This window comes from Aotus nancymaae, unplaced genomic scaffold (assembly GCF_030222135.1).
Source record: "Aotus nancymaae isolate 86718 unplaced genomic scaffold, 86718_ANA_hifiasm-v0.15.2.pri h1tg000010l, whole genome shotgun sequence".
Classification (NCBI taxonomy): Eukaryota; Metazoa; Chordata; class Mammalia; order Primates; family Aotidae; genus Aotus; species Aotus nancymaae.
Window position 1 is genome coordinate 6,990,105 of NW_026988421.1, and position 18,449 is coordinate 7,008,553.

At 47.2% G+C, this 18,449-nt stretch overlaps 1 protein-coding gene across 8 annotated transcripts in view; it reads left to right on the plus strand.

Annotated features, from left to right (window-relative positions):
* Positions 1-18,449, plus strand: part of CHST15 (carbohydrate sulfotransferase 15) — a 135,323-nt gene that overhangs the window by 89,296 nt on the left and 27,578 nt on the right. For all 8 annotated transcript variants that reach the window (XM_012453405.3, XM_012453409.2, XM_012453407.2 and 5 more), the window contains 4 exons: positions 8,289-9,338; positions 10,056-10,395; positions 12,226-12,372; positions 16,042-16,198. In XM_012453405.3, the coding sequence (XP_012308828.1) occupies positions 8,793-9,338; positions 10,056-10,395; positions 12,226-12,372; positions 16,042-16,198 (1,190 nt within the window). In that variant the 5' untranslated portion in view covers positions 8,289-8,792. The remainder of the gene's footprint in view (positions 1-8,288; positions 9,339-10,055; positions 10,396-12,225; positions 12,373-16,041; positions 16,199-18,449) is intronic.

An 18,449-nucleotide genomic window follows, 5' to 3' on the forward strand; every position in this document is an offset into this window, starting at 1 on the left:
AGAGCAGGGTTGCTTTGTTAAGTGTATTTATCCTGGTCTACTGCAGCCCCCAGTTCCCAGATGAGGGTGATTTTCGCAGCCTGGCAGGGGAAGGGTACTTCCCCCAGGGGAGTCTATGGCTTGGTGTATGCAGGAAGAGACAGGTCAGCTGGCTCTTTCTGAAACTACAATTTCTCCAATGTTTTTGACTCAAATCATCAAAATATCAATTTGGCATATTTTGGGATGGCTCATCCTTCCAAGGCCTGCAGGGTACTAGACTCTAGGTTAAGCATTTTGTGTATGACCTCATTTTTTCCTCACATTCTCACTAAGAGACTGAGATCATTTTATTCCCATTTTATAGATTAGGAAACCTAGTCACAGAATGGTTCAATTTGTTGCCTGAGATCATAGAGCAGCTACAGACTTGAGTTAGGTAGAAATGCAGGTGTGCCTGCCTCCCAAGCCTGGTGTCATGCCTTATTTTTTGACTGCTTGGAAACCATTTTTGCTATATCCCATTTTTCTACCAAGTTGAGAGTCAGTGAGCTCAGGATGCAGGAGAGGTGCTGGCTGCATATTGTAGAGATATGATCTGGGGGAAAGGCCCGTTTATTATGGATATGGCTTTGGACTAAAATAATAGCATTGAATGTACTTTCTATGCATATAAGGTAGTCGTGATTAACCAAAATTAACGTTGATGATGAACTTAACAGAGAGTCAAGTGTGCTTTAAAAATAAGCTTAAAAAACTGCCTGGGTTTTGTATGTGCACATTTTGGGCCAACCAGGAAGATGCCCCCAGATCATGGTTTGAGAATACCTGTTTTAGACAAAGCACGGGTGACATGTCGCAGGCATCAGGAAAGACGAAATCTGGCAAGGAAACCATAAGGATCAGATTACAGGAAGGGCTTGCTCAGGGAGAGGAAGGAAGCAAGGAAGAAATTAGTAACTGGAAAGAGGCAGGGAGGAAGGCCTCTTCATCACGAGGCAGGGGAGAGTGGGCCGGTTGTCCGGATACCTAAAACCAAACAGCTGTGGTTGTCACAAACACACATTTTGTCAGAAAATAACCTGCTGTGTTATTTTTTGATGTTTCAGCCATCGTGTCTTGACTTAGGAACAGCTTCCTTCCGAGTGTCCTTTTTCTTTTTTGTTTGAGAGAGGGTCTCATTGTATTGCACAGGCTGGAGTGCAGTGGTGTGATCACGACTCACTGCAGCCTCAACCTCCCCAAGCAATCCTCCCACCTTAGCCTCCCAAGTAGCTGGGACTACAGGTGTGCACCACCACACCCAGCTAATTTTTGTATTTTCTGTAGAGACAGGGTTTTGCCATGTTGCCCAAGCTGGTCTAGAAACCCTGGGCTTGAACCATCCGCCTACCTAGTGCTGGGATGACGGGTGTGAGCCACTGCACCTGGCCTCCCCTCCGAGTTTCCATCATTGTGTTGGAATATCTGCTGCTGGTGCTGGTGGAGGTTCCAATGAGCCGAGACTACACCACTGCACTCCAACCTGGATGATAGAGTGAGACTCTGACCTGAAAAACAAAAACAAAAACACTTTATTCTTTCTCTGGCGTCTTTAGGGATTGGCTGGGATCCACTGGGTATTGGCTGCTCTGGGTGGGCTCAGCCAGGTAGCCCTGCTCCGCCTGTCTCCCCCTCCTCCTAGCCGACCAAGGGTGCAAAAGAATGAATGAGCGCAGAGGACACGTCTTAGCCTGTGCCAGCCTTAAGCCCACTTCTGCCTCATTCTGCTGGCCAAAGTGAGGCACCCAGCTCAAACCGATAGGTGAAGAAACACGTCACTCCTGTAGCTGAAGGCCCTCCAAAGTGGCAAAGGATGTGAACACAGGGAAGAAGAAAAAAATTGAGACCAATAGTGCAATCTATCGTAAAGTGTAATAAACAACTATTTATCAAATTCCCACTGTGGGCCAGGACTGTGCCTCTGTAATACCAGTTAACATTTATTGAGCACCAGCCATGGGCCAGACACTCTTTTAAGCACCTTACATGAATGAGTTCACTGAATGCTTACAGCAGTGCCTTGACACAGGTCCTGTGATTATTCCTAAGTCGTATCCAAACAAATGAGAAGAGACCTTTAATGTCTTGTTCAAGATCAAACCTGGGCAGCCTGGCTGTAGCACTCAGGTTCTTAACTCCAATGCTGTACGTGATCTGTTGCTAGCAGAGACTTCTTTGGAAAATGCAGAGGCCCAGATACCTTAAGTGATTTGTCTAAGGCCACTGGGTGGACGTGGCTTTGGAATCCTAACCCATGTGACTGCCGTGTCCTCTCTTCTATTCTGTGGGCTGGTGAATGTTGATGGAATGGTGTGGCTTTATTCTGCTTATTGACTGGGATGTGGTCAAAACTGTCAAAGTCCAGGTAGAAGATTGAAACCAATGATTTATAATGTGTACAGAACTCTTCAGTCTTGTTGGCTTTCTTCTTGGTCTCAGCGACAACCTTATATCTTTGAGCTAAATGTGAAAAATGTTCCTTCCCCTACTTGTTGATTAATATTCCTTGAAAAAATATATTTCCATATATATAGCCTAAAGAGAAATGTCAGCAGTTAGACATACTAATCAGAAGAAGGCTTTGTGTTTCAGTAAAGGTTAATTAAGACCCATTGAATTTTTTTCCTTAAAACATAAAAGTAAAATAATGTAATTAGCTATTTTTTCCCTCTCTCTCCCCAGAGGGCAGATGTAAATGTTCTACCTAAATGAAGCTATTTATTTAAATCCATCCAGATTTCTTCTGAAGTTTCATACATCTTTCTTCTGCTATATCAGCTTATAGCTACAATCCTTTAATATGTTTTTCCTAGGGTGAAATTGGATGCCCTTTATCGATCTTACACCGAGGGGGCATTCAATTACTTAATCTAAAGTGGTATTTCTGGGTCTCTCAATTACAATTTTGTTATAAATGGCTTGCTAATGATGCTTGGGTGCATAGGTTAATGGGGGTGTCGAAGCAAGGGCTGGGTAATTGAACACTTTCTATTTTGGGACCTGTTATCTGATCTCTCTCCTGGTGCCAGGTTCCCACAGTGATGGTCTGCTTCCATCAGGCTCAGAATGGAGCCCAGGTGGGAAGCAGTCTCACTGAAATGGACACCTGAGTCCTTTGGTTTAATACATGAACGGAAGTGCCAAGGGCCCCGTCTCGTCTGAGTCGACCGGCAGCAAACGTGGACATTCCAGATGGGTGAAGTGCCAGGGGCATACATGACTCCCTTCTGAAGGAAGAAACACTTGAGTGTTAGGTTCTGAATGACTGTTCTTGAGATAATTTGTGGCCTATGGAGAAGGCCAGATGCGGAACATAACAGCAATCCATTTTCCTTTCAACATAACCCCATTAATTGGATTTTTCTTCCCTGAGTTATGTTCTTTAATAGTTATACATAGTGTAAGAATTCTTTCGAGGCCAGGCATGGTGCCTCACGCCTGTGACCCCAGCACTGTGGGAGGCCAAGTTGGGCTAGATCATTCGAGGTCGGGGGTTCGAGACCAGCCTGGCCAACATGGTAAAACACCATCTCTTCTAAAAATACAAAAATTAGCCAGGCGTGGTGGCCCTTGCCTGTAATCTCAGCTACTCAAGAGGCTGAGGCAGGAGAATTGCTTGAACTTGGGAAGCGGAGGTTGCAGTGAGCCAAGATCGTGCCACTGCACTCCAGCCTGGGCAACAGAGTGAGACTCAGTCTCAAAAAAAAAAAAAAAAAAAAAAAGAATTCTTTTGAAAGAATATATACGATATACGATGCCTCTCTTTTTGCACTCCAGCAAACCCCACCCCTGACTTTGGCCTTCAAGACTCTACAGAACCTGGTCCCTGCCTCCTCTCCTATGGGATTTCTACCCCTGACAGCTGGTGCCCCGAGGCCCTACCTGCCAGCAGCCTCCTGGGCTGGGACTCCCTACAGCTTCTCTCCACAGGGCCTTTGCTTCCCTGATCTCCACGTGACTGGCTTCCTTCTTGTCGTTCAGGATACTCCTCCAGTGTCCCCTCTGAAATCAGGTCTTCCCTGTCACCCTGTGTCTCATACCTCCCACTCCTCTAAGGCAGTAGCTCCAACCCAGGGGTGACTGTGCACATAGGGGACATTGACAATGCCTGGGGACATTTTTCGTTGTGACATCTCAGGGGAAGGGGTGCTCTGGCATCCAGTGGGTGGGGGCCAGGGTGCTGCTAAGCATCGTACAGTTCACAGGAGAGCCCTGACCACAAAGAAGGGGCCAGCCCTAGGAGGGTGCAGAGAATTCCCAAACGCTGTTCCAATAGTTTTATTGTTCTCGCCTCACTTTTTTATTCTTTTCTGCATAGCCTTTATCTATCGGCATGTGGGATTATCTTATTCATTTGGGACTTCTCTATAGCTTGTGCCCTGCAGCCACTACCCCTGGTGGAACAGAAGCTCCACTGGGGAAAAGGCGTCCTCTCTGGGTCAGCCCTACACCACGCGCGCCCCATCCAGGGAGGGCTTGTCTGGAAGCTGCAGAGCTCTAGGGCCTTCATTTACAAGGGATTCAGCTGGTCTTTGGATTGCTTGCCCATCTTACTGAGGATTTGACATACTATACAATGGCAATCAATTTGCGTAAAAACTTGTAAGATAGTTTTATGTTTTTTGGTTTTTTTTTTCGCAGAGAGGACCTCCTCACCCCCATCCAGGGGTGTTTTCCAACACCAGCAAACTCTCCAATTCCAGAACCGAACTGATTAACCTACCACTCAATTCAAGTCTGCCCCTACCAGAGGCAGCCTCAGACTCTACAGGTGTGAGGGCTTGATCCCACCAGACTCTCCACTTTAGACACCAGTCCCAAGTATTAGGTCCCTAGGTTATCCACGCTTCTGTCCAAATTGGCTACAAAGGCAAGAGAGTCCCACAACCTCCTCAGGTTCAGTAATTCACTAGAATGATTCACAGAACTCAAGAGAGTGCTTGACTCATCATCAGTCTATTGTAGGACACAATGCAGAAACAGGCAATAGATGGGATGCATGGGGGGAGGTATGGGGGATGGTGTGTGGGGCTTCCATGCCCTCTCCCTTCACTGTCCCAGCACCTCCAAGGGGTTCACCAGCCTGGAAGTTCCCTGAGCCCTTTGGTTTAGGGGTCTTGATACAGTTCCATTACAAAGGCATGATTGGTCAAATCGTTGGCCACTGGTGATGGACTTAATCCGCAGCCCTTCTTCCCCACCTGGAGTCTGGGGGTGTTGCTGAAAGCTTCTCACCGAGGCTTGGTCTTTCCAGTGACCAGCCCCCAACCTGGAGCCATCCTGGCCCTCAAAGGGTCACCTCATCAGCATACACTCAGGTATGGCTGAAAGGGGCTTGTCATGACTGAGAAAAGGTGCTTCTCTCACCCCATCACTTAGAAAAATTCCAAGGATTGCCAGGCACGGTGGCTCACACCTGTAATCCCAGCACTTTGGGAGGCCGAGGTGGGTGGATCCAGAGGTCAGGAGTTCAAGACAAGCCTGACCAAGGTGGTGAAACCCTGTCTCTACTAAAACTCCAAAACTTAGCCAGGTGCTGTGGCAGGCGCCTGTAATCCTAGCTACTCAGGAGGCTGAGGCAGAAGAATCGCTTGAACTTGGGTTGCAGAGGTTGCAGTAAGCTGAGATGGCACCACTGCACTCCAACCTGGGTGACAGAGTGAGACTCTGTCTCAAAAAAAAAAGAAAGAAAGAAAGAAAGAAAAATTCCAAGGATTTTAGCACCTGTGTACCGGTACCCAGGATGAAGACCAAAGACTCATCTCTATTTCTGCATCACATCCCTCACCTTGTATTGGCTTTTGCCCTCCCCTAACTGGACATGCGCAACACTGAGTGAACGAATGAAATGAACAAATGAATGAACGAATGAAAGAATGCTAGGAGGTGAAAAAACACTGTATATGAGTGTTTTTCTAAGGTCCTTACAGCATCTTGAATTGCCTCCTCAGTTCTTTCTGTTTAGGAAGCAGGACTGGCAGAGGCGGGGCTGGGTAGGGGGGAGGCTGCCCTGCAGACATGCTGTGTCCGCCTGGTCCGGGAGCCCCATCTTCTCTCCTCTCTGCTGAGACTGTCAGCTGCTCATTTCTTTTACTTTGCTTGAAATGAGCTTCCCCCGCTCTTGTTTAGGAATGTTTTGCCCATTCTTTTGAGTCCAGATTATGTGCATTCCTGTCTTAGAGCTTCAAAGTCCATGTTTTGTTTGTTTTTTAAAGAATCTAATTTGATCTTCTGCAGCAGAAAGACGGAGGGTGGGAACTCCCTCCCTGCTGAGCTGCTGGTTGGAGTTGCATTTTTAACCCCAGCTTGGTCTTGTCTTGGACATGTGAAAAAATGTTTTCTTGGCTTTAATGATGGAGTTTCCAAGTAGGGGATCTTGCCCTTTTGTTTCTTTAGTTTAGAGGAATTGTTTGTAGCAAGCCATGGGTCGATGGGTCGGGGTGGTTGAGCCAGTTTGAAGCAGAGGCTGAGGCTTGAGGTTTCTGACATGTCCCTTCAGCTGCCTTCAGGGATGAGACATGGGGGTAGGGCCTGAGATGTCTGGCCTGGCTTCCCAGAACTGGCCCCTTCCACATCCCCGCCCGGCGCCTCTGCGGGACTCAGGTCTCAGCCTTTACTGACCAGCCTTTCTCAAACTGGCTCCTCGATACCCTACTGAGGCTCCGTGGCCAATTAGGTTCTTCCAACTTTGTGTATTATATTCCTTTGTTGTGGATTCACAGGGCTTATTAGCATATCAAAGGCCCTGAAAAGTTCAGCTGTAAAGAATTCCATGTAATTTTGTTCATTCCACATTTTCTCCGAATAATTTAAGAACAGAACACTCACCAGCGGCAAGCGGAACATTTTGTGGGAGGAAGACGTTTTGGGAAACACAGCTTGGCTGTTTCTTGGCCACCGTATTTTGAGAAAACATGGGCTTTTCAGTCCAAGGGGCATGAACACTCTTCAGTTGAGTTCTGATTGTTTAATCCTTCAGCCAGTACCTGGAGCTCTTCACGTGGGGTTGGTTAATGCCACCTCTGTGGAGACAGTGAGGACTGTTTGAGGGGTGGCATGTGTAGAGCTGGAGATGAGTCACCACTGTTGGGTAATTCTCAATTGTTAAGGAATAATCATGTGGTGTAGGATCCCCCATCTTTGATTCCATTTCAAATGGTTTTGTTATTCACTGACAATTAAAAATCATCATAGGAATAGTTGACGATGCTATTATTATCAATGCTGTTTACCTTTTATGGTGTGCTAAACATGTCAGGCATTCTTCAAACTCTTTACATGTAGTAGCTAATTTAGTATTTGTTAAGGTGCTCTTATTATCCTAATTTTGTTAGCGAGGAAACCAAAGCTCAGAGAGGTTACACGGCTTGCTCAGGGTCACACAGCCAGTTAGAGGTGATCAACCACTGCTAGAAACTCAGTAGGTCTTTTTTGCTTATCCATGGCTCTTTTTATGGCATCTACAAAGAAGTGTCATTTGGGCAACAATGTATTTTATAACCACAAGATTCTATTAATGGGTTTTTAAGAATCGTATCTTGCTCGGGATGATGAAAGCGAAAAATTATGTCAGGGTCTGAAACTCTGTCACTCGAGGGAATACTGTGCATCGGATTTAATTGCTTAATAACTTAAAGTCAAGTGGTTTTTTAATATGATACATTCACTGAAGGAGAGGCTCATTTTATTGTTTCTAAATTTTCATTAACTTTTGCTTCCTTAATCTGATAATAAAAGTTAACTCTGAGAAAGAGACTGCAGATGCCAGCGAGAGGAAAAAACACCTTTTCTCTGCCTGCTTCCATTCTAACTATCCTTCTTAGTAGTCCTCAGATTTTCATTGACTGAAAAGCACTGATACTTCGATTCATCCCTCAAATTTGTAGTCATCGACGGTGCATGAATCCGAGAATGATCACAACATCCCGGGATTCAGAGATCCTGTAACTGAGATGTATCAAGGCAGAGGGATTAGGGGAGACGCGGACCATGCAGAAAATGAGATGTCTGATGTGGTTCTGGAGGTGCTGGTATTGGGGCCATGTTTGGTGGCAGAAATTGAGCCCCAAAGCCAACTGCAAGAACCTGAAACCTCTTCCTTTATCCTTACAATTTTCTATGACTTGCTTAGAACCAGGCTGGCTTGGCTGGACTTATAGGTGGAAAAGAGAGAGAGCATCTATCTCTCCTTGGAGGATGAGCCTCGGGTTATTGCTATTATCACACAGCATAATAAATGTAATAAAATTTCTTGTCTTTTTGTGTAGAAAATCTGGCATTTTTAAAGTTTGCGCCCCATGAAGAGGAAATATTCCAAAGACACTTGGGATGTAAAAGCGGAGATCTTCACAGATGTCTCCATGGATGGCATGCCAATCCATCCATCAATGAGAAGACCATGATTTCTTTTAATTTCATGTGTGTTTCCACGTTCCCCAGCGAGAATTCTTCCACTTTTTTTTGTGCCATGGGAAAAACCTGAAGGGCAGGCAGAGTTGCTCCTGAACTTGTTACCTTCTGCGAGGCTGCAGCGGCTCTTGCAGAACATGACTTTTGGACATCACTTCCTTTTGTTTCCTTTCGGAGCTGAACCAAAGAATGTGCGTCCTCTTTCTCTAGTGCTTTGGTGTCTGCTTATTTCTGTATTTGTGCTTTTTGTCCATCTTATGTAATCACAAGACATCTTTAAGGTTTTCCAGCACGACTTGTGAACATCCAGACTTCTGGGGGGCCCATCCATGGCTCGGTAAGCCCAGGGCACTGGTGCTACCATGAGGCACTGTGTTAACTGCTGCATACAGCTGTTACCCGACAGCGCACACAAGCAGCAGGTCGACTGCCGAGGGGGCCCCCATCACGGTCACCAGGCGTGCCCCACGTGCAAAGGAGAAAACAAAATTCTGTTTCGTGTGGACAGTAAGCAGATGAACTTGCTTGCTGTTCTCGAAGTGAGGACTGAAGGGAACGAGAACTGGGGTGGGTTTCTGCGCTTCAAGAAGGGGAAGCGATGTAGCCTCGTTTTTGGACTGATAATAATGACCTTGGTAATGGCTTCTTACATCCTTTCTGGGGCCCACCAAGAGCTTCTGATCTCATCACCTTTCCATTACGGAGGCTTCCCCAGCAACCCCAGCTTGATGGACAGCGAAAACCCAAGTGACACAAAAGAGCATCACCACCAATCCTCTGTAAATAATATTTCATATATGAAGGACTATCCAAGCATTAAATTAATTATCAACAGCATCACAGCCAGGATTGAGTTCACAACCAGACAGCTCCCAGACTTAGAAGATCTTAAGAAGCAGGAGTTGCATGTGAGTAGATTTGTGCTAATCCTGACTGATTGGTTGATTTTTAGAAATGAGTGCTTTTCTTTCTATCATCTTTGGGAACACAGAAGGAAAATGACTAAAAAACGTCTCAGATGTAGCAAGGATCATTTGACAGCCTTATGGATTTGAATGCACTGAGAGAGTGCTGTTTGCTTATGCTATGGAGTGCCAGGAAGGGAATCTGCTGTCCTGAACGCTGGGCTAGGCATGTTCAAGGGCCGCCGGCTCTCATTATTGCATTCCAGGACTTCTTGCTTGACATGTGGTGGTGGTAGTTAAAAGTTGCTTTTGCAGATCACCATCATTTGGGATTTTAAAGTTGAGTTAAATTTGATTTTCTGCTTCTATTCTATATTTTAATCTCTAGTGGCAATTTAAATATACAACTAGTAAAAAGATTCTGTTTAATTACCGTGTGTGCATGTGTGTTGTGTATCAGAAAGGTGTAAATTACGGTGGAATGGATTTTGATTAAACTTCTTATTCTCTCCGAGTTTTTTTTTTTGTGTGTGGGGAAGTGGTGGTGAGAAAAGCACAGTCACTGACCATCTACTGTTTTGCTTTATTTGTTAATCATGTCAAATATTCAAATTTGAAGACGGTCGTTAGTCTCAGGGCATATTCCCATTGCACTTAGATTCTTTCGTTGCTCATTTTCCCCTCTTCTGTGTCTCTCCTCCTCTTTCTGTTTCCTTGCAGATGTTTTCAGTCATCCCCAATAAATTCCTTCCAAATAGTAAGAGCCCCTGTTGGTATGAGGAGTTCTCGGGGCGGAACACCACCGACCCCTACCTCACCAACTCCTACGTGCTCTACTCCAAGCGCTTCCGCTCCACCTTCGACGCGCTGCGCAAGGCCTTCTGGGGCCACCTGGCGCACGCGCACGGGAAGCACTTCCGCCTACGCTGCCTGCCGCACTTCTACATCATCGGGCAGCCTAAGTGCGGGACTACAGACCTCTACGACCGTCTACGGCTGCACCCCGAGGTCAAGTTCTCCGCCATCAAGGAGCCGCACTGGTGGACCCGGAAGCGGTTTGGTGAGTGCCGGGTCCCAGGCCCTGCGAGGGCGGCAGGAAAAGACTGCACAATTCCCTTGTCAGGAGGCTGTTCCCACGCGAAGACCCGGCAGGGTCTGGAACCTGGGTCCTAGCCATGCAGTGAGCATTGCTAGCTGTATGCAGGACAAGGGGACGGGTCAGAACCGGCAGCTCTTCTTGTCCCGAAAGCCCGGGCACATGAGCCCAGCAGTGAGCAGTGAGTGCCAGTGCCAGTAAGGGCCAGCAAGGAGGGTGTGATCTGGGCTCTTGGCTCCCAGCTCTGTGCCGTTCTGCTCCGTGCCCTTCCCAGCTCTGTGCCGTTCTCTGCTCCGTGCCGTTCCCTGTTCCGTGCCGTTCCCAGTTCCGTGCCATTCCCTGCTCTGTGCCGTTCCCTGCTCTGTGCCGTTCCCTGCTCTGTGCTGTTTCAGCTGCAGTCCCTGCACCTGGAGGAGACTGAATTGCTTCAGGCCTCAGCTTCTCTGTCCTGCCCTGTCTGCCTTATGGGTTCCATATGGAAACCACATGGAGATCATTCTAGAGGCCCTGCTCTCAACCCTTTGCTGCAGGCTGACGGCAACCACCGCCCATCCCCCTCTGCTCCAGCTCAGCCCCAGGCACCTGCAGTCCTCAGGTCACTGTTTCCTCTCTCTAACCTTTTCCTTGTGCCAGGAGAGGTTTGGTCACTGGAGCTGAGGCGTGATATGTGCCTGTTGTCAACCAGAGTCCGGGCAGGTCACGAGGGTGTTTTCCAGTAATGAACTCAGGTTGCCTACAAGGGAATCTTCAAAGTTTTACTTAGACCAACTCTTAATGTGTTTCCTGACACACATTTGCTTTCATCCTTTTGATGTTCGTCCTACAGTGAGCTAAAGTGTAAATGTTTCTTTTGTGGTTTAGCAGCAGCCGCTGTAGGAGCCAGGGTCTCACATCCGTATGCATTTGCTGGACGTGTCTGAACACACTCCCCTGCCATAGGATGCTCCTCCAAGGCTCACAGTGATTTCCCCTTAATGAAAACCAGTTTCCCACTGGCAGGAAAGGAGGAGGAACAGGGGTGGGCCTCTGGAATCTAGTCTTCAATGTCACCTTGAACCTCTTGTTGCTTTGACCACGGATGTTCTCTTTCCAATTTCCATTGACCTCAGGAGTTGTGGATTTGGAAAGTGGATTTTTAAATGTTTGTAAGTGAAATTTATTTATTTTTTAGGCAGGGGGTGAATTTAAGCTGTTTGTGGCCGATGCCAGAATCCATGTCTGTCTAGGGTGTGATAGTTCCCCTTATTGTTTGGACAAAGGGCAGGGTATTTGATTGAACAGGGCAGGAGAGAGAACATCAGACAGGTGCTGGCTGGGCCCCATGAGGAGGGCATCATGGAGTTTATAGGATACTGCCCTCCTCTCTCCGTGGGCTGCCCTTGGTCCTCTCTCCCTGTTTGATACAACACATGCATCCTGGGTGTCCTTGCTGCCCAGTCACTTACGAGTCCCACCTGTGCACAAAATAACCAGCCCCCAGACTCTGTCCCTCCAAACAGACATGTTTCTAGCTCTTGAATAGGTGTGCCAGCCTTTAAGCTGCAACTGTCCAGCTTAGCGGTGGTATCTTCCAGCACTTGAAGCATGCATGGATTGAAAGTGGGTAGCCAGACTGCATAGATGCCCCACCCCCATCCCCATCAGCCTCTTCTGAAGCTCACCTGGGCTGAGCCTCTTGCTGCTGCAACCACGCCCTTTAGTCCCATCCCTCTCTCTCTGGTCGCTGTCTGGGAGGCCATCACCCCAGCAGTAGCAACTTTGTCCCTAGTATCTCCTGATTCTTGGTTCTTGTAGGAATCGTCCGCCTAAGAGATGGGCTGCGAGACCGCTACCCCGTGGAAGATTATCTAGACCTCTTTGACCTGGCAGCACACCAGATCCATCAAGGACTGCAGGCCACCTCTGCAAAGGAGCAGAGCAAAATGAATACAATTATTATCGGTAAGGCTTCTGTGTCACTCTTGCAGGGCTGGCACCCTCCCTGTGGTCCTGGCCCAGCTCTGCTTCACTGGCAGCACATTTGTATGGTGGCAGCAGACTTCCTTTGAGCCTCCACTTCTCCACCTGGCCGGCACTCTTACTGCTACATAAAGTGTTCACATCACTTGAACAGTTACGATGAAGCAGAAATGTTGACTTTCTAATTCTGTGGAGACTTAAGGGCAACTGATGGCCTTCGTGAATAGTTGCCATTTCTTTGTTTTTAAGAAATTAATTAGGGATATTGACTTCTTTTTCTGATGTACTGATCTGATAAGTTTGCATGGGGAGTTATAAGTGCAGTTAACTGGTTAGTCATTGATTTGCTGCTTGGAGCTTTTGTAATCCCTGGCCACTGGGACCATACAAGACGCAGGCAGCCCCGACACATCACCTATAACTAATTGCTGTTTAAAAAGCCTGGCCCCTGTCAACCTAATGCCTTTGGGCATTCAAAATGAGGTTGATTAATAACAATTTGTTTTAAATATTCACAAAAATATTTTGTAAGTAAACATATATATTCACTCTTTTTAAAATTTATTTTTTATTGTATAATTTAAGGTATACAACATAACAATGTTTTGATGGACATAGAGACAGTGAAATGATTACTACAGTCAAGCAAATTAACACAGCCAATTTTTTTCACAGTTACCTTTGTGTGTGGGTAGGTGGTGTGTGTGTGTGTGTGTGTGTGTGTGTGTGTGTGTGTGTTAAAAGCACCTGAAATCTGTCCTGGAAAATTTCTAGCATATGATACAGGATTAATAAGATTAATAACTACAGTACACATGCTGTACCTTAGATCTCTAGACTTGTTATTTGTCTGACATAATTCTTTTTATTGGATTTAGCTTAGAAGGTGTTTATCCACTGATGCTTCTGAAAGAGAAATTGAATCACTTTTTGCTTAAATTGTTTACCGTAGACAGTGATCTGTTTTTTAATTTTCTTAGATCTGTTATATTTGCAATCTCCAAATTAAATGACTCTATTAGCTACTAAAAGGAACTGTAATCAGCCCTTTGAAAGATGACTTTTTAACTTAAGACTGTCATGTCCAAGGAGGCAGGCTTATGTGCCCAAGTCTTGACTTAGTTCTTCTTCTTTTGTTTTTTAACTGAAAGTAATTAGGTCACTGGGAGTCACCTCCAGTATGATTTAGCGGTTAGCTAGTCTTTTGCAAACATGGGGGTCCAAACTCTTCAAATCACAAGCCTAACTTATATTTCATTGTGACTCCTATACCATATGCCTGTGGGAAAATCACATGTTCTTATGAAAGAGCTGGAAATATGTATCCTCGAGCCAGGAAACAGAGACTAAGATAATGAATGAAAAAGGAAAGCCTTAGTTTGATCTCCTAATTTTGCTTGCTCCTAGATTTTAAAAAGAACAAAAAATAAATTCACTGTGCTGATATTTACTGAAAGCAGAGTTTGGTGAGTCTGATGGTAGTCTTGTGGCGTGACAGGTATCTAGCCCTGCCCGGGCCAGCAGCCAGCTCTGTGCCATGCAGCTGGTCATTTTTCCTGTTCCTGGACTCTGTCTGCACCTCTGCAAAGTGGGATTGTTGGACCAGGTCAGTTCTAGACTCCCTCCAGTCTGAAATGTGACTCAGCTCTGCCCCAGCTCTTCCTCTTTGTTAGATTCTGGGTGGAAACGGCAGGATCTTTCATCATCTTGGGACCTAGGTCAGAGAGGACCTTTCTTCCGCTGTCATTGTTGACAGCTAGAGTCACACAGGAGGTTCAGGATGCAAGCAGCCTGAATGTGATGGCTGAACTTGGGGCTAGGGCTTTAGACGTGTTGAAAGGCCCCTGCCTCTATCCCAAGTACCCGACGTGGTACTCTGTTTCTTGAATTGCCTGTCTTCCCCCTTATATCTTAAAGCCTGAGAGGGGAAGGGCTGTGGTTTCCTTCCCCCATCTGTCCCTGGTGCCAAGCATGGTGCTGAGCACAGATTAGACACCAAATGAATGCTTCCTGGATGGACAAAGGATGGATGGTGGCTGGATGGAAGGAAGACAGGTGGATGGACAGGTGCCTCCATGGCTCTAGAACCAGTTCATTTTTGAGATCTGACAGAATTTGTGCCAATTTAGGTAGTGAGTCCACTTGGCCTTTATATTCTCTTGTTCGTGGGGAGTGGAATTTTCAAGGGACTTCTGATTGACTTGTTTTTTCTGTATCCTAGGGTGTTATCTCTTTAAAAAAAGAAAGAAAAAAAGGCCAGAACAGAGCTGGTCACCTGGATGTGATTACACATCCGACAGAACTGATAGGGCCCTGCCAGCTTCCTGCAGGGATACGATATGCTTGTCACTGACCAAAGAGACTCGGTCATCTGGCTCAGTCTCTCCCTGGATAAGTAACTTTGAGATGTATCCAGTGGTCATTGGCAAACTGTCAGGAGATCAGGTGTAGAGCTGATTGATGGATTTGCCTTTTTAAATCTCTGAAGACTTTCCTGAACACACCACACACACACACACACACATACACACACACACACACACACACACACACACACACACACACACCCCCTCCAACCCTCGGGAAATTGGCTTCATCCTCTGAGAGCGTCTGTGCTGTTGGAATGCCTGCCTGTGTCTTGGCATCACCTCCGTGCTGGGATGTGTGTTTGCCATTTGCATCCTTCACTCGTGAGGACCATGATGAAATGTGAAGTGGGCTGGGACCCAGTTCCTGTTCACCCAGTCAGCACTGAGTAGGCGCCAGCTGTGTGCAGAGCAGTGGCCTGGCAGGAGACAGGGCCTGTGAGCCCTGTGGCAAAGGCCTTCTCTCTTTTAGTCTTAGAGTATGCCCTGCGATGAACCATTGCAGCTTCGAGGAAAGAAATCGCACCCGAATTCCTCATGAGGGTTAGTGTCCCCACCCTCCTCCTTTCTCCTGATGCTTTGGAAGGAAACCATCTAGTACCAGCTCCAGGATCCTGGTCTGCTAGACCAGTTCTTGGCTGCTTCTGGCTCTGAAATGTGGTTCAGCTCTGCCCTGGCTCTTTCTCGTTGTTAGATCCTGGGCAGAAATGGCAGGGTCTTTCATCATCTTGGGTCCCCAGGTCAGAGAGAACTCCATCTATTATTACTAGAACCATCTAGTATATAGAACATATATTGGAAAACTATACAGGAAAACCATTTTCAAAACCACCTATAATTTCCCACCTAGACAACTGCTATTTGTGTTTTGATGTATTTTCTTACAGACTGCATTGTCAGTGGGCCCTTAAAATGCCGTGGAGCTGTGTGCCGTGAGCTAAGTTAAATACTGTGAAACTGAGGGGCCAGATGCTAGTGAAGGTTTTTTCTTTTTTGTTCGCCTTGGAAAGAGGAGCTCAGGGCTGGGGGACACTCAGTGTTGCGTGGATCCCCTGGACTTCCAGACAGAGATTTTTGAGGTAGGTTTGGGGTGTGGCTGTGGCAGGAGTGGGCATCCAACCTTCTCTCCTTGGAGTCCCTTCTGCCCACAAAGGCTGACAGCTTACCCTCTCCCGCTGCTTAAGAGGAAGGCATCAGGGCCCTAGGTTTGGCCTCTGGCACCCAGGGCCACTCCTTGGGAGCCTGCGTTCCCACCCTGCTGACTTGCAGTGTTTGCTGTTTCCAGGGGAGGCCAGCGCCTCCACGATGTGGGATAACAATGCCTGGATGTTCTTCTACGACAACAGCACGGACGGCGAGCCGCCGTTTCTCACCCAGGACTTCATCCACGCCTTCCAGCCCAACGCCAAGCTGATTGTCATGCTCAGGGACCCTGTGGAGAGGTGAGCAGTTTCCATGTTTTGTATTTGGGGTCAAAAGAAAAGGCACTTTTGTAGAACGATGTTCCCCTCTCATCACAAATAAGATTCTGTCTCCTTTAGAAAAAATTAAACTGGCTGGGTGCGGCGGCTCACGCCTGTAATCCCAGCAATTTGGGAGGCTGAGGTGGTGAGTGGATCACCTGAGGTTGGGAATTCAAGACCAGCCTGGCCAACATGGTGAAACTCTGCCTCTACTAAAAATACAAAAATTAGCCAGGTGTGGTGGCACACTCCTATAGTCCCAACCACTCAGGAGGCTGAGGCAGGAGAATCGCTTGAACCCAGGAGATGGAAACTGCAGTAAGCCAAGATGGCGCAACTGCATTCCAGCCTGGATGACAGAGCAAGACTCCAGCTCAAAAAATAAATAAATAAAAACAAAAAACAATAAACAGAACTTGCAATGTTACCGCTATTTGTTATATAAATGTTATTCTTGGGGCAGTCCTCACAAGTTTAAACACATTGCAGATTGTTTTCTTAGCCATTCTGATCCTGGTCGGTGCGACTTCAGCCCCAGTGGGCTTGACCAGGGACACAGGACGGATCCTTGGTACTGTGAGGGCTCAGGAAACACCCTTAGAATCAGGGGTGTAAACTGCCCCACGTGGTTTAACTCCTAGAATTCTGTGTCTCTCAAAGTGGTTGATGACTTTATCCTTGTCTGCATTGAACGTAGTTTCCAGCTTTCCTTGAGAGACCTAAAGGAAGAACAATGATGAGTAGAGCAGCTTTGCTTTAAGATCAAGGGCTGCCCAGTGTGGATGAGGCCAGGGCAGTGGGATATTGAATAGCCATAAGGGGCTGCCTGGCTGACACTGGGCGCTACCTGCATCACTGATGCCTGTGTGAATGTAGAATCTCAGGGCTGCCAGGACCTTAAAGTTACACTGAATACCACCACATCAGAGATAAGGAGGCGCCCAGTCTAATCTAATCCGCCCCCTGAGTCAGGGAATTCTCCACCCTGTGGAGATGGCCAGTGTTGCTTAGGATAGCTCTGTTCCTATTTTGAGATGAGGTCTGTTTTGGGGGAATAACCACTCATTGGTCCTGTTTCTTCTCCATACACTCAGACAAACCAGGTCTAATCCTTCCAAAATAGGAGAGGCTGATGATATTTAAAGACAGGGACTTGGCAGCCCCAGGAAACTGACCCCTGGGATCCCTTCCTTGGGTGGCATACCTTCCTGGCCCCACATATTCACCAATTATAATAATAAGGCATGTTTGTTGTGTAAATTTCAGAACATATATTGGAAAACTGTTTTCAAACTATAATTTCCCACATAAATAACTACTATTTATGTTTTCGTGTATTTTCTCCCAGACTTCTTCTTTTCTATGCAAGCGTGTGTGTGTGTGTGTGTGTGTGTGTGTGTGTGTTTGCGTGTGGGTGTGACGGTACAGTCTTACGTTCTGCTTCTTTCACTTTGCATTGTTGCCCCCAAAGAACATGCTTTAAAGTTGGCCCTGGTCACACTTCTGAGCTGATGTCCCTCTTGTGGAGTCTGCATGGCTCCTGCTGCTCTGTGACCTGGCAGGGAGAGGCTGGATCTGCCCTCTCTAAGCCCTGCCCCCTGAGCCTGAGCTCTCTGTGGCTATCCCGGTGCCATCCCTTCTGGCACGTGCCAGATATACTTTTGCTGCCTGCTCTCTATGTCTTCCAGCTCAGGACTCTGTCCACTCTGTTCTGAGGCAGCCGCCGACTTTCTGTCCCTTGCCATGTCCCACTTGCTGGTTCCCACGTTTTGGAGACAGGAATTGGCCCTGCCGAGTGGGCTGGGCTGGTCTCCCTCTGTCCATCGGGGCTGACACACACCAGTGGAGCTCTCATGGTGACATAGCTGTCATCTTGAGCTGACCCCTCACTGTCCCCAGAGGTATTTTCATACCTGCTTTGCCTCCCTACCCCCCAAGGCCCCCAGCTGAAGGGCGCAAGTGCTCTGTGTGCTCAGCAAATATTTTCCTGCCGCTGCTCCTTAGTTCCTCATTCTGAGGAAGGTCAGACCACGCCTCAACCTCAGGGGCCAGGAGTGCACACAGCAGCCTTGTGTGCTCTCTGAGCACAGAGAGGTGGGGGCTGATCTGTCGGGACTGGGTTTGGTGTGTGTCAGCCCTGTTCTGGGCTCCGGGAGACTGAGGCTCCTGGGCTGCACAGGGCCAGGGGCATGGTTGTGGTTGGTTGCAGTTCTGCAGAGTAGGAGGATGG